At 42.4% G+C, this 23,242-nt stretch overlaps 1 protein-coding gene and 1 long non-coding RNA gene across 4 annotated transcripts in view; one reads left to right on the top strand and one right to left on the bottom strand.

Moving 5' to 3' along the window:
* Positions 1–23,242, top strand: part of LOC134220399 (F-box only protein 25) — a 42,070-nt gene that overhangs the window by 8,195 nt on the left and 10,633 nt on the right. Inside the window, exons 1-2 of one of the 3 annotated variants that reach the window (XM_062699456.1) lie at positions 12,279–12,359; positions 12,621–12,933. In XM_062699456.1, the coding sequence (XP_062555440.1) occupies positions 12,830–12,933 (104 nt within the window). In that variant the 5' untranslated portion in view covers positions 12,279–12,359; positions 12,621–12,829. The other 2 variants (XM_062699455.1, XM_062699454.1) reach the window with 2 other exon arrangements.
* LOC134226153 (uncharacterized) lies at positions 4,723–5,990 on the bottom strand. The gene is made up of 5 exons (XR_009983409.1): positions 5,717–5,990; positions 5,563–5,658; positions 5,365–5,502; positions 5,161–5,303; positions 4,723–5,104 (listed from the first exon to the last, which is right to left on the bottom strand). It is a non-coding gene; the product is annotated as an uncharacterized LOC134226153 (long non-coding RNA).

The following is a 23,242-nucleotide window of genomic DNA, read 5'->3' as shown; positions in this document are numbered from 1 at the left end:
TCCGCATGAACTAGTGGCAATTGCAGAGGTATATTCGGTTTGCAGTGGGCCAGTGAATGCAACATCAATTCCTCCCCTTCCCTAGCAAAACATCTGTTGTTCTCTGTGCAAGAATAGCTGATCTGATCATGATCAGTCATGGTCAGTCAATAAAGCTCAAAAAGCTCAAGCTCAAGGTTGGTTGAAAATGAAGTCCTATCTTGCCTTTTTACATCAAAATACTGGTAGAGCAAACAGGCTGTTGGTACTGTTTGACTATCAATGCGAGAAGGCAGAGGCAATTAGGCATATGAAAATTATTTAGATAAAAATGGATAAATGACTCATCAATAAACCATGTTGAAATATTTTTATATTTTTTCCTACATGTGCGGTTTTCATTATTTTCATAGAGCATGGCCAGAGATGGATAAAGGCTACCTCAGAGCTAGCCACATAGGTTCTAGACCACAATCAATATCTCAAAAAGCTTTTTTGACGAAGCAGCAGTCTTTTGCAGCAGTCTGTTAGAATGTTAGAGCGCAATGCTTATTATAAAATAACTTAATCGATACTTAATCGATAATTACAAAAGATGCTGAACATTGTATATGCATACCAAGAAACTATTCTCTTCGTTCAAATAAAATACATTTTTTACGTAACATGGACTAAAATGCTCAAAACGTTATCAGGTTTTTCCGGGAAATTTTTGGAAAACCTACCGGGAAAACCGGGAAAAACCCGGGAATTTATTTTGTCGGCAAGAGTGGTCACCCTGATTACCATACCATCACCGTTGACTGCCACATCGTCATTCAGGTGCTCTTCGTAGTGCTGCCGCCACTTTTGGATCACCTCACGCTCGTTCGTAAGAAGATTCCCGTGTATGTCCTTACACATATCGGGCTGTGTCACGTGGCCCTTACGTAGAGTAGAGTGGGGCAAGAGTGCGCGTGGGGTAAGAGTACGTTTTCGATTTTTTGAAGTAATAAAAAAAGATAAACTAGCAGCACTGCATCAGTTTGACAGGTATTCTGGCCAACTATTATCACGTGTAATTGTAAACGATTTGAATAAACAACAAGGGAGATATGGAGTTAGATAACTTTTTGGTCATTTTGCTAAAAATAATTGGATTTCCGCAACTAGTATTTCATTACCATATATACGTTCAATCAGGTGAACATTATACCATTTCGATAACCTATTGTATAGAGTACTTTATGGTACAGAACACCAATCCGGTTGGTTTTCCAAGAAGTCAAAACCATTACTTGAATATTTTTTAGGAATGTGGGGTAAAAGTACGCAGGAACCAGTGGGGCAAGAGTACGCATATGAATCTTCAAGTAATGATGTCAAACCGTTATCTCCGGCCGAAATAAGACTTCTTTCAAAGCGTAAAGATTCACAACTAAGAAAAAAGGGAGAGAATTTGAAATTATCACAAGTTTTTAGGATAAGTTGAAGTAATTCGGTGTTAGAAAGGACTTAGCGAACAAAGCACTGAAGCGAAATAATGAAATTGTATTAGGACTTGATGTACACCTAAACATAGTACGAAAACACAATTTCATCTAAATGATAATTTCATTTAATCAAAAGAAACATTCATAAATTACGCAACGTTTAGCTGGGAGGGGTTGAGAGATGTGTGACGATCCATATAATTTTTAGAGGATGCATACAAATAGTGTAAAATAGGGGGGAGGGTTGATGAAATAGCCAAACTTTACGTTACGTGATTGGTGGACTTTCTTTAAGGAAAATGCCTTTGTATACGCCACGCGAAACCTGATATACATTTTTACCACTGTAGTTTTTTGTATAAATAAAAAACAATGGTTTTTCGTATGGAAGTGCACATTTTTAGGACCCCCTCTCCCTTTAAGAGTTACGTAATCTTTAAACATTCCCTAATATATGCTCATTAAACATCAATTAAATGTTATTAACTCTTATTTGTGTTAATATATACTTAAAGCACATGATTGGATAAATGCGTACTCTTACCCCACCCGATGCGCACTTTTACCCCACCGGTGGGGTAAGAGTGCGTTTTTCACTTGTCTTGCAATAAGGGTTCCACTAAAACGAATCTCAATAATTTCAATATTTTTTCCACTGGGTAACATAAAAGAAGAGTATATGAATCATCGACACTGATTTGATATGCAGAAGCTTGCTTCATAAGGGCCACATGATCGATTGAAAACTAAGTGCGTACTCTTGCCCCACTCTACTCTAAATGGTTTAACTTCTCATAGAACTTTCGTGCGTTATAAGCGCGGTACAGTAGCTCCGTCTCTTCACGGTGTCGATCTTCCTGCTGGCGCTTTTTCCTCCGAAAAATAGATTTTCGTCTATTCCGCGCCCGTTTGTATCGTGCCTCGTTCGCCCTCATGCGGTGTTGCAGCAATCCCGTCCATGCTGCATTCTCCTCCTCAATTAACTGCTCACATTCGCCGTCATACCAGTCGTTTCTCTGATCCGGGGGTACCGTGCCTAGTGCAGCGGTTACGGTGCTTCCAATAGCGGATCGAATATCTTTCCAGCCATCTTCAAGAGACTATGCGCCTAGCTGCTCTTCCGTTGGGAGTGCCACTTCCAGCTGCTGCGCGTAGTCTAGGGCTAGTCTACCGTCTTGTAGCCGCCCAATGTTAAGCCGCGGCGTTCGACTTCGACGCGAGATGTACACCGTCGGGAGTTTTGAGCTCAGACATACTGCAACGAGGTAGTGGTCGGATTCTAGATTCGCACTTCGGTAAGTGCGGACGTTCATGATGTCGGAGAAGAATTTACCGTCGATTAGAACGTGGTCGATTTGGTTTTCCGTTACTTGATTAGGTGATTTCCATGTGGCCTTGTGGATATTCTTACGGGGGAAGAAAGTGCTTCGGACTACCATTCCGCGGGAGGCTGCAAAGTTTATGCATCGTTGGCCGTTGTCGTTCGATACGGTATGCAGACTATCCGGTCAGATGACCGGTCTATACATTTCCTCCCTTCCTACCTGAGCGTTCATGTCACCGATGACGATTTTGACGTCCCGCAGTGGGCATCCATCGTATGTCTGCTCCAGCTGCGCATAGAACGCTTCTTTCTCATCGTCGGATCTCCCTTCGTGTGGGCAGTGCACGTTGATGATGCTATAGTTGAAGAAACGACCTTTTATCCTCAGCTTGCACATCCTTGCGTTGATTGGCTGCCACCCAATCACGCGTTGGCGCATCTTTCCCAGCACTATGAAGCCGGTTCCCAGCTCGTTGGTGATGCCACAGCTTTGGTAGAAGGTAGCCGCTCGATGCCCGCTTTTCCACACTTTCTGTCCTGTCCAGCAGATTTCCTGCAGCGCTACGACATCGAAGTTGCGGGGATGTAATTCATCGTAGATTATCCTGTCGCAACCTGCGAAGCCTAGCGACTTGCAGTTCCATGTTCCAAGCTTCCAATCGTGATCCTTTATTCGTCGCCTAGGTCGTTGCCGATTGTATCGAGTCGTATTATCTTCTATGTTGTTCGTAATGGTTGATTTTAAAGGCGGCTTATTGGGCCTGCGCAAACCTCCTGTCTCGTCGGAGGGCCGTCGTGTCCTGTGCGCTTTGAGCGGCACACGGTCGCTTTGGCGGAGCCTACTTGCGGATTCATGCAGCTTTTTATAGAGGTTTAACAGGGCCCACTGTCAAACCCCACCACATCCTAGGCAGGCGCCACAACTCGCAGATGGCCTGGGGAGGGATCGTCAAGCCCTTGGACATAGTCCCTGCTGCCCCCGTCTATCACCATACGCGATGGTATTTGGACTTCCATCCTCACCCGTATCACTCTGACACCGTTCGGTACCCCAGGAAAGAAATTCTTCCAAACTTCGTTTTGCATGGAAATTACTTTTCCATACTGCTCCATGACCCAACATTCATGGTTGTATTAGACATACATGGTGGCAGGTCATGTAGCCCCACGGTGGTAGTGGAGCATTCTACATATATAGGGATATAATACTTTACACCCTGGCATCGGAATGTGTATCGCAGATGGTGCTCTTTTTGCAGCCGCAATACCAACCCTGCATCGTTCAATTCGATGAGCACACAGTTTCGCAAGTTGTGTAATTGTATATTTCTAACATCCGCCATGTTGAGCTTAAAATCGACGTCGATAACTTACTTCACTTGTTCCAGCGTAGGTCGTGTCGGGAGAACACTGAAATCGACGACTAGCGTGTTTCGCCTGTTCGAAGACATTTTGCGATGAATGCAAAAAATGTTTTGCGACAGGATTCACAAAAAAATGCTATAAACTGTAAGAACGTAGCGAGCTATCCGAAAACACGGCTATCGCGCACGAGAAGCGGTTGCTAACTGAGCATGTATTCGTGCATTCACAGCTGTGGAAGAACTATTCGAGTTTAATGAACCAACCAGAAGTTTTGCAAATCGAATCAAAAGAAGAATGTAGTGTCCAAATATGTTTTTATTTATTAAGACTAATTTGTCAGATGGATTATTTTAAATACAAATACAAATATTCATACTTTCGGAAAAAAGGAAATTCATCTGGAAATAAAGAAATGCTTTATTTCTTTATTTCGAGATGAATTTGTTAGTGAGATGGAAATGGGAATAGTGTTATGAGTTTCCCGTTATGGTAGAGCAAGGCGAAGAAGCTACCTAGGTGAATCACTCACGAACACTGAGGGCTAAGGGCACCAACCAAATAAAAACACAAATCTCATAGTTTAACACATTATATTGGGAAACCCTTCCATCGTTTCCTACTCTGCATCCCTACATCTCCTACTCTCTTCGATTTTAGCTTAATCTATTCGCACAGACTCACGATTGTCGCCGGTCCAATGTCGCATGAATGGGCTGCATGTTCTCTTCTCAGCCACCGATGCGTTCACGTCCAAGCAGACGACGAGAAGCCGTGAGCTCACACAGCCAGCCAAACCCGTTATGCTGCTGTCGATTTGAGCCACTCGCCTAATGTTCACTCGCTGATAGCTACACGGTTCCGGTGTGGAACCAGATGTGCGTCCGGTCGCCGTCGCTTCGTCGTTGTCCGTACCTAGGCCTTGCCTCCGACCCGAAGCACGAATCCGAAATCTGCAAATAAAGCCCTGCAGGCGGTTGTGCATTAGTTGGCTATTCGCCGTCCTAATCACGACTGGCTTACCCTTGAGAGGGGCTCCTTTTCCTTGCTGACGGTGCAGTAATTCCAACTGGCTTGTTCCGTAGGGTATACCGTTCTTGATTCCGTACGCGCCCTTGAGTCTCGCCGTCGTGTACCGGCTACACCACTAATCGTCACCACGAGTGCTGTGTTTGAATAGACGCGATTGTAGTGGAACATGGTCAAAATCCTCATTGAACCGCTCACCTGTTTGGGACCTTCCGGCGCGAATGTCGTTCTCACTCAGTGTCGGTGACCTAGCTGAACCGTCTCCTGGCTTTTAAAATGGAGACTATTGCCAAAGCCTCGTGTGTGGGTGCTTTCTCCGACGACGGGCTGAATGGCCTGAGTTTGAAAGGTGGGTGCTTAGAACGGCTAATACGTCAATCGGTTGTGTTTGCTCACCTGTGGGCCCCGTGTCCAACGTTCAGACTATTTTGCGTAACAATTTATGACCTTCTTTGCCGTTCGCTTTAAGCCACGCTCCAATCGTAGTGTTCCCTGGAACAAAATGGCCGACAATTAGTCCCTAGTCGCGGACACTATGCTTGAAGCTCACCTGCTCAACCAGACGTCTTAGCTTGGCCGCACGATCGTTGTCACGGTACCGTCTACCGAGACACCCGGCACTTTTACACGACTCGATTGTGACTTTGTGCAGCTGCAATTCTTGTTATTTGCTCCGCTGAATTTATTGCACAATCGCTTTCTGGCGATACAGGGACGCACGAGCGTACCTTTCCTTGCGAGGCCTACAGCGAACTGATTTCCTCGCTCTTCATACGCTTCTACTCACACGCAATCGATCTTGGTTGTAATGGTGCTCAGCTCGATCTGCCGGCTCAACAGGAAACGCGCTCTCTTGGACGACGACGGCGGCTGAATATGGCAACAACGCAATTGACTCTCACGAATGTGTGTTTGTCTCGTTGCCGTCCCAGTGATAGACGGTTTCTCGTATATTGCTTATATACTTTCGGCGAGCGCTATTCGCGAATACGAAAGTAATGCCTCTACTCACTCCTATGGCAAAATCTCATTGCTATCTGACAGACTGTGCGTGAAACATGGCCGCCAATCACCCCTTCTTGTCCCTCCACAGTAAAATCCCATAAGGAATTGTCAGACTGTGCGTGAAGAATTTACCTTCGTAGTCGCGAATGCTGTGCGAGCTCGTGTGTTTGTATTGCATATGCAAGTCGCACTCTGGCGAAACGATGAAATATCTGTGGCTGGCCGGCGGAGGAGTGCAGTAAGATGTACAGCAGGGGTGTTCAAACTATAGTTCACCGGTCAGTGCGTATTTTGGTTTCACTTTTATGTTCATTAATTGTGTTAAATGAGACTGCATACTGGCAAGTTATATGTTTCCACATTCAAATAAACTAAACGTAACACAGCATTACCAAAGCGGCAGAGTTTTTCATGAGTCGATGAATAAGAGACTCATGAAAAACTCTTAACAACTTCCCTTCAGAAGTCGGTCAGAGACGGATCCAGTCACGAAAACTCTAGAGTCGAGCTCTAGCAATCTAAGGCTATACCTTTTTTCCGACGCACCAAACACAAATCCACAAATCTAAAAATAATTATACCAGCTATTTCTGGCAAATTTGACCGCCTACCAACTGATTTTTGGCAAAATTGTCTCTGACCTGATTCTTGATCCCATTTCTCTTGACTTTCCCGCCGCCGTGGCAGACATTCAACTTAATCCTACTTAGTTGTTGACTAAACTAATGGATTAAACATAAAACATAAATTTGCTTAGGACAGTTTGGTTGGTTATATCGTGTCGTCTGGCCTAGGGTCAAGAGGCATTTCCTCCCCTAGAATCGTCATGAGCCCAAGTATGGAGCTTTACCGCGCCCCGGGTCGCGTTACTTTTAGGGGATGATTTTCATGACGACCCCCTAAAGACAACTGATGTGGATGGATTTTTTGGATTTTAAGTTAACTCTGGACACTGCTTGCTACTGTCGTACGTTTGCTTGACACCAATCCAGGCTCGCAATGTTTGCTTCCGCCTTGCGTGTTTTTCTTCCGGGTTTGTTTAGTGGCTGGTGCTGCCCATAGCTTGCGATCGTGTGGAAGTCTCCCTAGCCTTCCTTCTGTCTCCTTCATCACACTCCCAGAACTGTCCAAATGATATCCCACTGCGCCTAGTAGTGGCCGTAAACTTCAACTCCGCGTCGCCACGATTTTTGGTCGCCGATCTCCGGGTCTCCGTTCCTCCTACCAAGGAAAACATCTGGTGCTCTGAAGAGTTCCCTGCGCCCCGTTTCCAGTGCCACAGGGTGCGATTTCTCCCGTATCGCGAACGGCGTGCGGCACGTACACCTCCTGGCGCGATGGAAGCGTTGGCTACCGCCTGATTCTCCTACTTGCTACGGATATTGTTGACTTCTCTGAAGAATTCCCTGCGCCCCGTTTCCAGTGCTGCAGGGTGCGATTTCTCCCGTATCGCGAACGGCTCGCGGCGCGCCACTGGCTCGATTGACTACCACTTGTTGCTCCTACTTGCTCGGGATATTATTGACTTTAAAGATTCTGACTGCGTGGCGTTTTTTTTTCTTCCCTCCTTCGGTGAAAAGTGGTCTGCAAGGGTATTGTTTACATAGCTTGTTCTCTTGTCGAGGTGGAGAGGTAGTTTTTCGAAGTTTTTGCTCATCACACCTGACGTTTGCCATTTGTCCCGATTGGCGACGGATTTTTTTTTTTTTGAGCTTTGCGCTCTTGGTCAACAGATTTAGTCTGTGTACATAGCTTTCTAATCTAATCCGTTTTTATGTCCTTGGCATGATACTGACCCCTTTTCCCGGTGACGACATCCTCCAGTTCGAAAAGGTTTACTCCCAGGATCTTTCTGACGACTGCTGGCGTAAATTTAGGTTTCAACTTCTGGTTAATGTTATCCACTTTCGAAGAAAGCTCAAATGTACGCCGCCAAACAACGTCTCCTTCTTTGTATATCACCGTTCGCTTCCGTAGGTCATACCGGTTTTTAGATTTATCGTGATTTTCCTTGATTCGCTGCACAATGAACTCCTGGATTCTCCGTATGCCTGCCAATCGCCTATCTTGAACTTTCTTAACCTCTTGTTCTGTGTTCATGTCCTGTATTTGATATTGTTCCGAGTGCAGCACCAACTCTCGGCCAAAGTTCGCCAAATGTGGGCTCACTCCAGTGACATCGTGTTTTGCGCTGTTGATCGCTGCCGCTATGGATTGCAGATGTAGATCCCAGTTTCGATGGTCGTCGTCGATCAGCGAACGAATACATGTGATCAAAACTCGGTTGACACGTTCTGCGTTGTTGACCATTGGGCAATAATACGCTGTTTTCATATGTTCTATGTTATGGCGTGCTAGCATAGAGCGAAAGACCACCGATTGGAACTGTTTCCCATTGTCGGACAGAATTATGCGCGGATACGAGAATTTGAGGAACACTTCATTCTCGAGGAACTCTACAGTTTTCGTCGAATCTGCTGTACGCATCGGGTGGATCACGACATACTTGGTCACCCAGTCCACGACCACTAACATTGATGTGTTGCCTTGCTTTGAACGTGTGAATGGACCGACGTAGTCTATCGACACTAGCTCCCAGGGTAGTTTGGCTGGCTTTGCTGCGCCCATTTGCGGCATCAGCCTCCCGTTTGCTGCCTTGCTGGCCTTGCAAGCGTCACAGCTGCGTACGTGGTGATAAACGTCCTCGTGCATCTTCGGCCAGTAAAAGTGCGATTGTACTTTCTGCAGCGTCTTGTGAATTCCCATATGCGCCGCCGCTGGTGTGTCATGGTAGCGTTGCATTATCTCCTTACGCTGTTCCTGTGGGATGACTTTACGCCAACGGTGTATAACGACTCCGGTTTCATCCTTCCCTCGACAGTTCTTATACAGCTCCTTGTTCACCACACGAAACTCTGGAAAACAGTCCGGTTTCTTGCTCACCCGCTCCATCATTTGCTTATACCATACGTCCGTCGCGCTGTCGACTGTGAATGCTGCTACATGCCTATTGATGCAGATTCTGGACAGAGCGTCTGGTACTACATTGATTATCCCTTTACGGTATTTGATCTCAAAATCAAAGGCGTTCAAACGAAGCAACCAGCGGCTCATTAGAGCTGTCGGGTTCTTTAATGATTTCAGGTAGCTTAAAGCGGCGTGGTCACAGTAGACCGTAAACTTCACTCCTTCGATATATCCCCGGAATTTTTCGATGGCCCTTATCACTGCCAAGCATTCTCTTTCAGTCACCGAGTACTTCCGCTCTGACGAAGATAGTTTCTGCGAGAAGTAACATACGGGATGTTCTTCCCCGTCGACCTCTTGTGTGAGCACCGCTCCGATGGCTACGTCGCTTGCGTCGCATGCTACGCTAAATGGTTTCTTGTAATCCGGCATGACTAGCACCGGGGCCGAGACTAATGCTGATTTCAATTTTAAAAACGCCTCGTTCGCCTGATCTGTCCAGCGGAATCTTATTTTTGTTTTCGTCAATTCTGTGAGCGGTGTTGCGATTTCCGCGAAATCCGAGATAAACCGACGATACCAATTACACAACCCTATGAAGCGTTGAACATCTTTGCGGGATTCGGGAACCGGAAACTGTACGATGCAATTGATTTTATCATGGTCTACTTGCCAACCTTTCTCGTTAAGCACATAGCCAAGGTACTTGATTTCCCTCCTGCAAAATATTGACTTGTCTGCTGATATCGTGAGCTTTGCTGTACGCAATCTACGGGCTACTTCATCCAGCACCTCCAAGTGCTCCTCAAAAGTCCTAGAGCATATCACTATGTCATCTAGATAGTGGAAGACGAATGGTTCCATGTCTGCAAATAAGTGCGTCATTACTCGTGCGAGTGCTTGGCTGGCGGTGCACAACCCAAACGGAACCACTTTGAATTGGAAGTGCCCCCTGGACGGCACTGTAAACGCCGTGAGCGGTCTAGATGATGGATGTAATGGTAGCTGCCAGAAGGCGTCTTTCAGGTCAATCGTGGAAATGTATGCACAGCCTCCCAGGTTCCCCAGAATCGCTGAGATTTGCGGAATCGGATATCCTTCGTTTACCATAATTGAGTTTAGATGTCGAGCATCGAGGCAGACCCTGTACTGTCCCGTCTTTTTCTTTACTGCCACTAGTGGATTGTTCCATGGGGAGAACACAGCTTCTTCGATTACGTCTAACGCAATCATTCTATCAATTTCACGGTTCACTTCCTGCAACACGTATTGTGACATCGGGTAATATTTTTGCTTTCTAGGCACCGCGTTTCCTATGTCTATCCGGTGTTCATAGATGTTCGTCCTACCCAGCGTGCCATCGCCTGCCGTCGGAAACCGCGCTACCACCTCATTCAATAGTCTGCGCTCTTCTGCAGAAAGTTCCTTCATTGGCTCTTCTGTTGATCGGTTTTCTTCCTCATTCGTCGTGCCATGCATCATGCAGCAGATTGGCATAACTCCGAATTTATTCCAAAAGTCCATGCCTAGGACGATGCAATCTGGAATCGATGGAATAAGCAGAGTAGGCAGCGTTTCGTGTTTATTGTTGTAAGCTATTGGAATCCTCGCGTAACTGCTAACAGGGTGGTGCGTCCCATCCGCTGTCTTTATTCCGCCTGTAACTGCTTCTGTACGCAAACCGAGTTCTTCCACCAACTTTGTGTGATTTCCTCCGAGTAATGAACAATTCGCACCACTATCGAGCAATGCCGTGAGCTCTCGTCCCAAAACGTTGATGATAGCATGAGGCCTGTTGTCATTTCCGGGATTAATTATTATAGTATCTATGTGTTGTGCGTCCATGTCTTCTGAGGGTTGTGCTGATCGGAGCGGAGAATCCCTCCCCTCTTCTATTGATTCCCCGCTTGCAGGTTTCCCGCGTCCGTACGGCACGTGAAGCAGCTTCGCAAAGAGTACCCCTTCCTTCCGCAACGGTAACAAAATAGCACCGCTTGCGGTTTCGAACAGTCCATGAAGCGATGGCCTTCTTCGTCGCAGTTCCAACAGGTCATAGTTTGACGAACAACGCTCTCCCTAGCTTGTTGGACTCCATTTTGGTTTGTGTGGGACTGTCTTTGCTGCAGCCATGCTGGCTGTTGATGTTCTGCCATCCATGTTTGTTGGCGCTGCGGAGCCTGAAGTTGCTGTGTCGCTTGCGCCGATTGACTGGGGTGTGTCTGATCTTCCTCTTGTCGCCCAGCGTCCTGTTGTTGCTTTACACTAGATTGTTGGCTTGAACGCCACCGTTGTTGCTGGCCCGTTTGGATTTGATTTTGTGCATTGAACGCTGTTGACTGTCGCGCTGGGAGGTATTGCCCCTGGTTCTGGGATAAACCCCCTGATGTTTTGGAAGGTCTTCGGTCGAATTGGCCCTTCAATGCATTAACTTGCTGTACAAGATGGTCCATCTTCGTTTGCAATTCCTCTTCTTCTTCGTAATCTGCGCCTTCTTCAAAATTTGTAGCGTATGACATCGTGGATTGGTCTTCATTTCTCTCGGTGCGTTCCAATACATTCACTCTTGAATATCTTGGAGGTTGCGATTGGACGAAGGTCCTTGCTGAATTTCCGGGCGTTGCGAAGTTTGGTTCTAGCAGGGAGGTATGTGGGACTGGAATTCTTCGTTGTCGGTGCAACAGCATCCTGGTTTCGTCATAGCTCGTGCATACTTCGACCATGTCTTGCAGATCTCTCGGCCGTGCTGCCGTGACTATCGCAGCGTAATCAGCGTTCATGTTTTTCTTCACGGTGAAGAACTTCTCCTCCTCGGTCATTGGTGGTGATATGAAGCGAAAGAGCGCAGCAATATCCCGGTAGTACTTGGCAAAAGATTCACTCTGTCCTTGGAAGCGGAAGCTGGCCTCTAGTCGAAGTATTTGAGCGTATCCGCTTGGTAGAAATTCCCTCCGGATTTCCTCGTAATTGATGTACTGCTTCCGCCATTCTGGAGTTATATGCGCCCCACGACCGTAACAATAGTTCACATTATACCTGAACAATCAAGACTCAACTGTATTTTTAAACATTTGCATAAAAACTTGTCCTTTATCCATCACCATCGTATTAGGAACCCTATCCATCGATCATTACTCTCGTGTCTCGTGTCTCGAGTGAACGTTCTATTGCCAACAACTGGTTATATTCCATTCCAACACGGACCAGCGAACGGGCAAGCAAGCGTACGTACTTTTGCAAGCGGGGGTCACCTATTTACACTTCGGTCGGAATTACGTACCTCAGTTTGCATAGAGAAACCGCTGAAAGAAGAGTGCTTGGCATGGCGCAAGGTTTGCCGAAGCCACAGACGTGAAGAACCAAAATGAATCAAAGTCAGAAGAAAAAGGCATTCAAATCAATCAGGAAGCAATCTGAGTGCGCGAAGTGAAGCAAGAAAATCAGACATTCCCTAGTCTCATAGTTCGTTTTACCTTCTTTTCTAGCGTTTGTGGCAATTTTCGCATCACAATTGAAGAAAATAGTCATAGTGAGTGAGTTCGCAGTTTTCGGTGGGCTGGTGCGGTTGGTCTGTCCAATTCGCTCAATCGACACAAACACCAAATTGTGAAAGTCGCAGTTGTTCAACGAAATTTGTGCCCAATCACGGAACGGTAGGCTGAGCATTAACGCAGATTGCAGAAGCAGTTTCGATATGCCATTCATCTCTAAGGACTGGAGGTCACCCGGCGAGGCTTGGGTCAAGACGGAGGAAGGCTGGGAAAAATTGAAGGTGCTGGAATGCGTCAAGCGGAAAAGGTAAGAATAATAACGTATCATATGATTCAATTCAATTAATTTCAAACTGCAACAGACTAAATAGCAATCATTTCTTATAAGTTGATGAAACTCCGTCCATACTACATATAGCACTGATGGAGTATTGGATGATTTGTATAGTACCTACCGAGGAACTGCTGAAGGAAAGTTCTTTGTTCATCGTTACTCCAATCGGCCGCCGCTCTTCAACATCATCGGTCCGAGAGTGAGAAAATTCGCTTACACGCTAAGAATGCTACACACAAGTTTTCACAAGTTCAAATAGCTCAAAAATTACTCATTTGGTTGTTATAATACCAAACCAATAGCAACATGTTTGCTAAAAAGAAAATATCAAAATCAATTTTTATTAATATTAGTTTAATCAAAGTTAATTGTCTATTTTTGCGGGTGGACCTGGACATGAATTTACAATGTTCTGAAAACTCAGATGTGAATAATGATGTGGAATATTTTGATTTGAAAAAAATGTATTTGTGGTAAAAACTTTCCTTCGATGGGACTCGAACCCACGTCCCTCAGTACGCTAAATTGGTGTTTTTTACCAACAAAGCTACGAAGGACCTCCGTCGGCCTTCGCGACTTAACGGCTACTGAATGAGCCCGAGATTCCCAAATCGGACGCATAGTCGAAGTACTCACAATCCATTTCCATCACGCAACTCGAGTTCAGTTCAATCAAAGTCAATTGCCTATTTTTCGGGTATTGGACTACCCGACATGGACATTGATTTACAACGTTCTGAAACACAGACACAACCTCTACTTGATCTACTTGATCTGAGTTGTCAGAACATTGTAAATTAATGTCCATGACAGGTGGCTCAATACCCGAAAAATAGGCAAATAACTTTGATTGAACCACTTGAAATATCAAATCAGCGCATCAATGATTTCCTTGAAAATTCCATACAATCTCCCGTAATTTTGACAAATTTTGACAATTTTTTGACAATTTTGGCCAAACGGCATTTTCGGCCAAATGATCTGTTAGGGCAAACGAATTTTTCGCCAAAATTACCAGTTCATTCAAATGACATTTCCGGCCAAAGCATTTTCAAACTAATAACCATTTCGGCCAAATAGAATTCGACTAGATGAATTTCGGCTTAGTGTGTTATTCGGCCAAGTAGCATTCGAACAAATGGATTTCCGCCGAATGACTTTCGATCAAGCAGATGACTGGTTTTTTGGCCAAACGTTTCGACATTTTTTACCTGTTCAAAAAAATTGATGTGGTAAGCTTCTCAAAGGCAACCTTTATAGTTCATATGTTTGATCAAACCTAAGCGTGTGCGAAAATAAACGTCAACAGGAGAGATGCAAATGTGAGATGCAATATTCCAGAGTGAAAAACCAATTTTCTACCGAATAGAGGGTCATCAGCTGACTCGACAATAAAAAAAAACATTTGAGCCACCTAGCGTTGTTGAAGTCTTTCTCGTTGCTGTTAGGTATTATAATTATATTGAGTGCCACATTTTAGAGATCGAAGTAGCACAAAGTGCTTTAAAGGGTAGATTTCATTATTACCTTCACCGATTTATTTTGGTTTACATGCATTTATACCATTATACCGAAGTTTCAACAAAAATTCCAATCATTTTTAAATTTTTTTTTTCGTCGAACGGTTCATTTGAAAAAATAACGTTTTGTCAATCACTCCAATACTCCGATCATTTGTTGGATTCATTTGTCTACGAGCAAAGTAAAACATATTCATGAAAGGCGAGGATGTCTGGGCTTTACAAAAGTGTTCGATATTCAACTTTATTATTTTGTCTAGCGTGCTTATGAAACATACATGCTCTTCGCTTTCAAAAATCACCTCAATTTGCTTGACAAAATCGTTTGGAAATATGACACAATTTTTAATTTTTTTTGTATGAATAAAAAGCTTTTCCACTTATTGTACGAGAAAGATAAACAGATTGGTCGAACTGGGGGAAGCCCATATGGCATAATGCCATTTGGCATAAGGCCGTTTGGCATAATGCCATTTGGCATAACGATTTAAATGTCTAAAGGCCATTTGGCATAAAGACCATTTGGCATAACGACCATTTGGCATAATTTGTTGGGTACCTCGAGGCCATTTGGCATAACGACCGTTTGGCATAATGGCCATTTGGCATAATCCTCGAAAATGAATTAAATACAACGGGCCGTTTGACAAAACGTGCATTCGGCACGAAAAAGGTTAATCGTAGGAATATATCGACATTGTTGTTTCATAAGGGCGAAAGTCGCAAACGTAAACATTGACTTCTTCTGCTGATTTCAGGAAGATTAAAGACTTTTGGCGATATTTTCCACTTCTGTTTGATAGAAGGCGCGGAGCGCCACCAGTTCCAAGTGATTGTTAGCTGGGAGCGGTCCTAGTTGTTGAGAAATTTGCAGGAAAAGGCATTGTTTACGATTGCGAGTATGCATTTGCCCGGGATAAAGCAAAAAAGAAGATAACTCCTTCTTTAAAAGTACGCATTTGCCCGGAATAATGCAAAAGAGTAGATGACTCCTTCTTTAAAAGTATGCATTTGCCTGGAATGAAGCAAAAGGGTAGATGACTCCTTCTTTAAAAGTACGCATTTGCCCGGGATGAACCAAAGGGTAGATGACTCCTTCTTTAAAAGTACGCATTTGCCCGGGATGAAGCAAAAGGATAGATGACTCCTTCTTTAAAAGTACGCATTTGCCCGGAATGAAGCAAAAAAGATGACTCCTTCTTTAAAAGTACGCATTTGCCCGGAATAATGCAAAAGAGTAGATGACTCCTTTAAAAGTATGCATTTGCCCGGGATGAAGCAAAAGGGTAGATGACTCCTTCTTTAAAAGTATGCATTTGCCCGGGATGAAGCAAAAAAGAAGATGACTCCTTCTTCAAAAGTACTCATTTGCCCGAAATTAGGCAAATGAGTAGATGACTCATTTTTTTCAAAGTACGCATTTGCCCGGGATGAAGAAAAAGAGTAGATGACTCTTTCTTTCAAAGTACGCATTTACCCGAAATAAGGCAAAAGAAATATGACTTTAAAGAATTGTCACACACACACTTTCACTCCAACACAGGTCACAACATGCCGTAGAAACAAAAAATACTGCGGCGCGCTTTGTAAATTTTTCAAGCAAACAAAGATCATGGGAAAAGTACACGGTCGAACATTTTAAACGTGAAAATGTTGTGAAAACTGCCAAAGCATTATTCGGTCTACTCAGCTCTATTGTATACAAAGGTGATTGTAATGCCAAAGCTACGAAGCAACTCATAAGCAGGATCAGAAGCAGCACGGCGAACCACGGAACATATGCCAATTTTCATTAGTCTAAGTTTTTATAATTCTTTTAATTTTTATGCCAAATGGTCATTATGCCAAATGGTCGTTATGCCAAATGGCCCTAAAATCATTACGACTATTTTTCTTTATTATGCCAAACGGTCGTTATGCCAAATGGTCTTTATGCCAAATGGCCCGTGGCTATTCAACTCGTTATGCCAAATGGCATTATGCCAAACGGACTTATGCCAAACGGCATTATGCCAAATGGAATTATGCCATTTGGGGTAGCCCCGGTCGAACTTACGAATATAATGAAATAAAAACATAAAGTTTGTTGCTGAAGCTTTCTAAAATCATTCATCATCAAACAATATTTTTTCAATCGTTTAATGTTATGCAAGTAGGTTTATAAGCATGCAAAATCAAACAAGCTCAATTATTTAATGCGGGTCATTGGCGTGGTTTGTCATAAAATTACAGAATATACTTATTCCACTACAATTGAAAAAATGAATTTCGGCATTATTATTTGTAACAGATGTTCTGTAATTGAAGGCTTTATTATATATTCGTTAAAGCTTGTCAATCTGAACAACTTGTAACCAAATGTTTGAAAACTGGCATGCCAATACAGTAATATCCCGATTTTATCACTTCCTGGTGAATTTTGGGATGATAACATAGAGTAGCGGTTCTCAACCTGGGGTACATGTACCCCTGGGGATACCTTCGCTGGTTCCAGGGGGTACCAGGAGCAAAAAAGGGTAATGGCGGATGTATTACAATTCCAATAAAGGATCAATATGCATGGCGATCAGTAAATCAAAGACTTTTGAATCCTATCCACCCTAAGCAGTACAGTGTATAAAGGGTTGCGAGACAAAAGATCAAAAGGACAAAACGTCGAATGAACAAATTTTACAAATCTTCAATGTAATCTCTCTGATCGAGGCAAAATATTGAATAATATGCTTCCAGTTAAGTGACTTGAAGGCCTTTTGCCGAAGCTCAGTAGCTTCGTGGCAAAAATCTTGGAAGCCTGCTTCCAAGAGGGGTTTTTTTTTCGAAGCAACTAGTAAGCCTCCTGCAAATATGCTCGGAATCATCCTGCCAAAAGCCTTGAAAAAATCCTGTCAATAGTTTCGGAAGCCTCCTGCCCTTATGCCAATAGGCTTGAAAGCTTGCTGACAAGAGGCTTGAAGGGAAGCGTCTTTCCAAGAGGTTCGGAAACCACATTTTAAGAGGCTTGAAAGCCTTTTTTCCAGGAGATCCGGAATCCTTTATTTAAGATGCTCGTAAGCCTCCTTTCATGAAGCTCGTAAGCTTCTTTTCAAGTGACTCGAAAGCCTCATTTCAAGTGGCTCGGAAGCCTCCTTTCAAGAGGCTTGGAAGCCTCTCTTCAAGAGGATCGGATTTTTTTTCGAGAGGCTTGGAATCCTTCTTGCAAGACGCTGATAAGCGTCGATTCAAGGTGATCAGAAGCCTCTTTAAATGCTCGGAATCCTCCTTTCAAGAGGCTCGTAAGCATTCATTCAATGGGCTCGAAAGCATTCTTTCAAAAGGTTCGAAAGCCTCTTTTCAAGAGGCTCGGAAGCTTTCTTTCAAGAGACTTGGAAGCCTCATTTCAAGAGGCTCGTAAGTCTCCTTTCAAGAGGCTAGGAAGCATTCTTTCAAGAGGTTCGAAAGCCTCCTTTCAAGAGGATCGGAAGCCTCCTTTCAAGAGGCTCGGAAGCCTTTTTTGAAGAGGTTCGGAAGCCTCCTTTCAAGAGGATCGGAAGTCTCCTTTCAAGAGGCTCGAAAATCTCCTTTGAAAAGGCTTGAAAGCCTTGAAACTTGAAAGACTTCTTTCAAGAGGCTGGGAAGCTTCCTTCTTGCAAGTGGCTCGGAAGCCTCATTTCAAGAGCCTCAGAAGTTTCTCTTCAAGATGCTTGGAATTTTTTCAAGAGGCTTTCGAAAAGGCTGGAAAAATCATTGACAGGGACTAAGGAATGATTCATAATAAACCACCAGGTGGTGAAAGTTATTTCATAAAAATCATTGTGGTTACGGTATTCTTCTTCTTATCGACACTGGGACAGAGTCGCCTCGTAGCTTAGTGTTCATCAATCACTTCCACAGTTTTTAACTGCGAGGTTTCTAAGCCAAGTTACCATTTTTGCAATCGTATATCATGAGGCTAACACGATGATACTTTTATGCAGGGAAGTCGAGACAATTTCCAACCCAAAAATTGCCTAGACCGGCACCGGGAATCGAACCCAGCCACCCTCAGCATGGTCTTGCTTTGTAGCCGCGCGTCTTACCGCACGACTAAGTGAGGCCTCGTTACGGTATTGACACATTCCAGCGTAACGCGACACCATGAGGAGCCGACTTTCAGCGAGAAATTAGGTCTGCATTCGAAAATTAGCCTCGGGGACATATGATTAAACAGGTGTAAAATTATCCTCACTAAATTTCCTTTCTGATAGAATATTCATTTTGAGATTTTTCGCTATGAATATGATAAATATAACGCGCTGTATTTCGTAACGCGACACCATCGCTGAATTGCACTTTTTCGCATTTTGAAATGCAAGTGCGTTTTTCAGCTCTGGTATACGGTTTGGAGTCTCGATTTATTCTAAGTATTTCTTGTATACATTAACAGAAATGAGGCTGTGAATTTAAATCGCAGGAAAAAACGGAAATTATAATGAAAATAACTGAATTGATATGAACACCGCCGCGTTACGCTGATCGACAAACAGTCTCCTGCAAATGGTGTCGCGTTACGCAAACCTGTTTATCGTTGATAGAATACGTAATTTCAGCCGATTTCGATGCGACAAGTTATATTCGATACAGAATATTATCACATTATCTATCGTTGAATGTAGTTCGAGTTGGTGATTACGATCTGGAGTTTCAGTTATTAAAGTTTGAGGGACTAACCGGCACAAATATAGAACTGAACCAATTCCATTCGTATCACATATTCAGTTTTAGAAACAAATTAAATGGTAATGGGTTTTCCTATGTTTATATTAGTCACACCCAAGTATGACCCGGATCGGTTTTTAAATACGTGGTCAGACGATCGATCCCCCTAGAAGTGAGTTTTTTTAGAATGAAAAGTTCTATAATGCCTTTTTTCTACGTTAACCATTTTGAAAGGTAATGATGGCCCTAGAAGCTCAGCAATATTGAAGAGGAATATTTCTGTCGTTTTTTATTTTACGTTTCTATTGGAACGTTGTCTGTTTTCAACTTTTTATTTATTTCTGAAAAGATTGGTTTACGTTTCATGTCTCAACCAATATTTATCACAAAAACATATGCGTCCTTACACTCAGTGCACTACTTTTAATTACATTTTCAATCTTTACGCTATCATCAACACTACTCAGAAAATAAATACACCTGATTCTTTTTTACACGGGGATGCGTGCAGTGTGAAAAAATCCGTGTAAAAATAATCCGTGTTATTTCGAGAAACCGTGTAAAAATAATCCGTGCTATTTCGAGAATCCGTGCAAAAAAAAATCCGTGTTGTTTCGAGAAGGGATGTAAAAAAGGCCGCGCAAAAAGTAGTCGCGTAAAAAAAGTCACTGGCTCTTTGTTAATATGGGGGATGCGTTCCGTGTAAAAATAAATCCGTGTAAAAATAATCCGTGTTATTTCGAGAAACCGTGTAAAAAAAATCCGTGTTATTTTGAGAAACCGTGCAAAAAAAATCCGTGTTATTTCGAGAATCCGTGTAAAAAAAGCCGTGTAAAAAAAATCCGTTTGAAAATAATCCGTGTAAAAAAAGAATCGGGTGTACTCAATTTTGAAAATAGTGTTTATATCCTGGTAATAATTGTCTTATTATTGTATATTCATTCAGGTCAAAGCGAAGTTCATTAGGATGCCTGATATAATATGTCTGTATTAACGAACCAGCCCAAAGCTGGTTCATCTCGATTAACATAAAATGAAAATTTTTTTTTTCAATTTATCACTCAGCAACTCTCTGTTAACCTTTTTCGATAGGCCCTTATCTTGCATTGGTTTAGTGAAGTTTTTTGCCTGACGCTATTCATTATATTTTCGACTACCGGTGACCAACACTCTTAAATTATTTCACCGATATTGACTGTGAAAATCTCTGCTAAAGTTCTTAAGATGAAATATCGACTAAATTGACGTATGTTCACGGCATCTTCTTTGAGCGCTGACGTACTCGGCTGTGACGATCTTGGTCAAAGAATAAAAAATGCCGAGCTAGTGAGAGCGAACGAAAGGAAAATTAACTAAAATATTAAAAATCATCAAATTAAATAGAGAAAAGAAAACACGAGTCTTTCGGTTCCTCAAAGCTAAACATATTAGCATTAGCATTAGCATTTAGCATTTCGCTCAAATTCGTAGGTGGTACAAACCAAGACTATTGTATGAGAGAAGCATCACTTTCATCCGTTACCACAGATATTGATTTGGGACTAATCACTAACTCTTAGATGGAAGCAATGCAGTCTCCAATAGTCGAGATCTGTCCTGGCCACGACCTTGCGAATGCTGAGGAAGGGGAAGGATGGTTTGTTGGACACCTACTTAAGAAAGATGCAGAGAACTCTACGACCTCTCATAGGTGCCACGGGAGGTTTTTGGATTGTTAGTGTTGAAGGTTATAACAGTAGGAATCGTTTTGGTAGAATGTGAAACACAGAAAGAACTAAGATAGAAATACAAAGTAGGAAAGGGACGAGCCTGGGATTAAACCCACGACCTCCTGCTTATAAGGCAGAAGCGGTAGCCACTAGACAACCGAGCTCGGTTCCTCAAAGCTAAACATATGTTTAAAAATCAAGCTAAAACTTGTATTAGAAAACATAACTGCGGCTCCGTAACGCTCCACGTCAGACGAGCCTTTCAAATAAACGAATCATTGAAAAAAACATAATCATAATTGGCATCCACAAACAAGTTTGACGGTTCGTGACAAACTCCGTAACATTTTTGTGTGATAACCTATTTTTTGTAGTATGGAGAGTCACCAAATGACACACCCCGTTACACCCCCAATTTTGTTACGCTATTCATGTACATGATGATGAAGATGATGATGATACTACCATCTATTATAGCAAGGCACCTGCCGATAGCACTGGCCATATCTGACAAACGATTTGATCATGATTATACTATTGTATGTATTTCGTCAAACTCCTGTATGAAGGGCCAAAATGGGTGGGTGGTTCCATAAGCAAAGACACTTATGCGAATCCACGGGATGAAGAAGATCCTCTTCCTTCCAGAAGAAAGTTCGTACACATATATTATATATATACATATATTCATTTACAAGCCCTAAATTACTTGAAAGAAACCATTGTGATACTGTATCAATAAACCGAAAGCATTTTATCCCTTATTACAGAAACACATTCAATTCGCGTAACGCGACACCATATTTTTGTACCTAGTGTAACTTCATGGAAAATGGTCCGATTTTGGATCTTAATACACGAAAAGAAAGCTCTTGACGAGTACTAAGAGAATTCGAAATATTACTTTTCCAATGTTTGTACCTTTTGTCTAGTATCAATTATACGACTATTTTCGTAACGCGACACCATTTCAATGTCACTGTTTTTAAAGTACAAATATTTCACGTAAACTAAAATTTTCGAAGCAATACAATGTGCACACAAAAAGATCATTTTAAACTGTATTTAATTACGTATTCATCAATACATTTTTACCCAAATAGGCGCAATAAAGCACATTTGTAAAAAAAATGATAAGGGAGTCTTTTTTTATACTAAAAGTCTGCCATTTTGCTTGGCTATTAAAAATTGTTCCGAAAACATTTTTCAGTGGAAGAAATGTTTTTCTTGTAATTCAATATGTATGTTTTCCTGTCCTACAGATATTGGATCCTAATTTTTAGTTTGAAATTTTGGTCCCTTGGTGTAGAAGTGCGTGGATTGTGTCTATTACATATTTGCAAAAATTAAAAGAACTTTTCATTTTTTTGAATGATGAAATCGGGTCAAAAACGTGATGAAAATCTGGACGTGATCAAATCGGGTCGAAAAGGAAATAAAATCGGGACGAAAACGAAATAACATTGAGCGGGGCGGGGAGGTTGGATAGACAAAATCGGGGAGTGACAAAATCGAGTCAACACTGTAACAGCAATTTAAGTTGCATCTTATGCTAGTTTACTTAACGATTTTCAAACAAGTTTCAAAATAAAAAACAATTTTTTTGTCAGCATCATATTAATGATTGAAACCTAGATTCAACATTTCTGTGATGGTGCTTTGCTGATGCATTATAAAATGTAATAAGGAAACGCATACAAGAAAGACTGGCCATCGAACCGGGGAAAACGGGAAAATCAGGAAAAAGACGGAAAATTAAAGTCACCGGAAAAAAATGGGAAAAACCGAGAATTCAGGACATGTACCGGCAAATTTTCGTAAAGTTTCATTCAAAATTCTTTAAAAATTTTCATGAACTTGATATAAGGAAAAGGTTTATTCTTTAATGTTTATTACTCAGTCGAAATCTAATTGATAGCTTTGAGACGTGCTACTTATTTTTTTCGAATTTTCAATTGCAAAAAGTTTTAACCGATTCAATACGGAAGGGACATATATGACCCAAGACGAAAATCAGCTGTGAAAAATCAGTTTTAAGAGATATAACCTTCAGCAAAAATTTTCAAAATGAACTTATCCATCCAGGAAAACTATTGCACAGGTTAGGTTACGGGCACTAGATCTAGAGCATCCAAACTATCCTTGAGTTGTAATTTTGATGTTCTAAGGAATCAACTCCATACTTTACCATATTCTGGCTGTATAATGTGAAATGCTCTATGATAAAATCCTGTGCCTGTCCAGGGGTACAATTTTTTTTTAATATTTACCATAACTGTCCTTGAGCTCAGATCTTAATATTCAAATCGATCAACATAAAGATCTTCGATGTCTGAACTATTTTTATGAGTTGGAATAGCTCCACGGGACTTCGTTACA

Source organism: Armigeres subalbatus, chromosome 3 (genome assembly GCF_024139115.2).
Source record: "Armigeres subalbatus isolate Guangzhou_Male chromosome 3, GZ_Asu_2, whole genome shotgun sequence".
Lineage (NCBI taxonomy): Eukaryota > Metazoa > Arthropoda > Insecta > Diptera > Culicidae > Armigeres > Armigeres subalbatus.
This window is presented reverse-complemented; position numbering and strand designations above follow the sequence as displayed.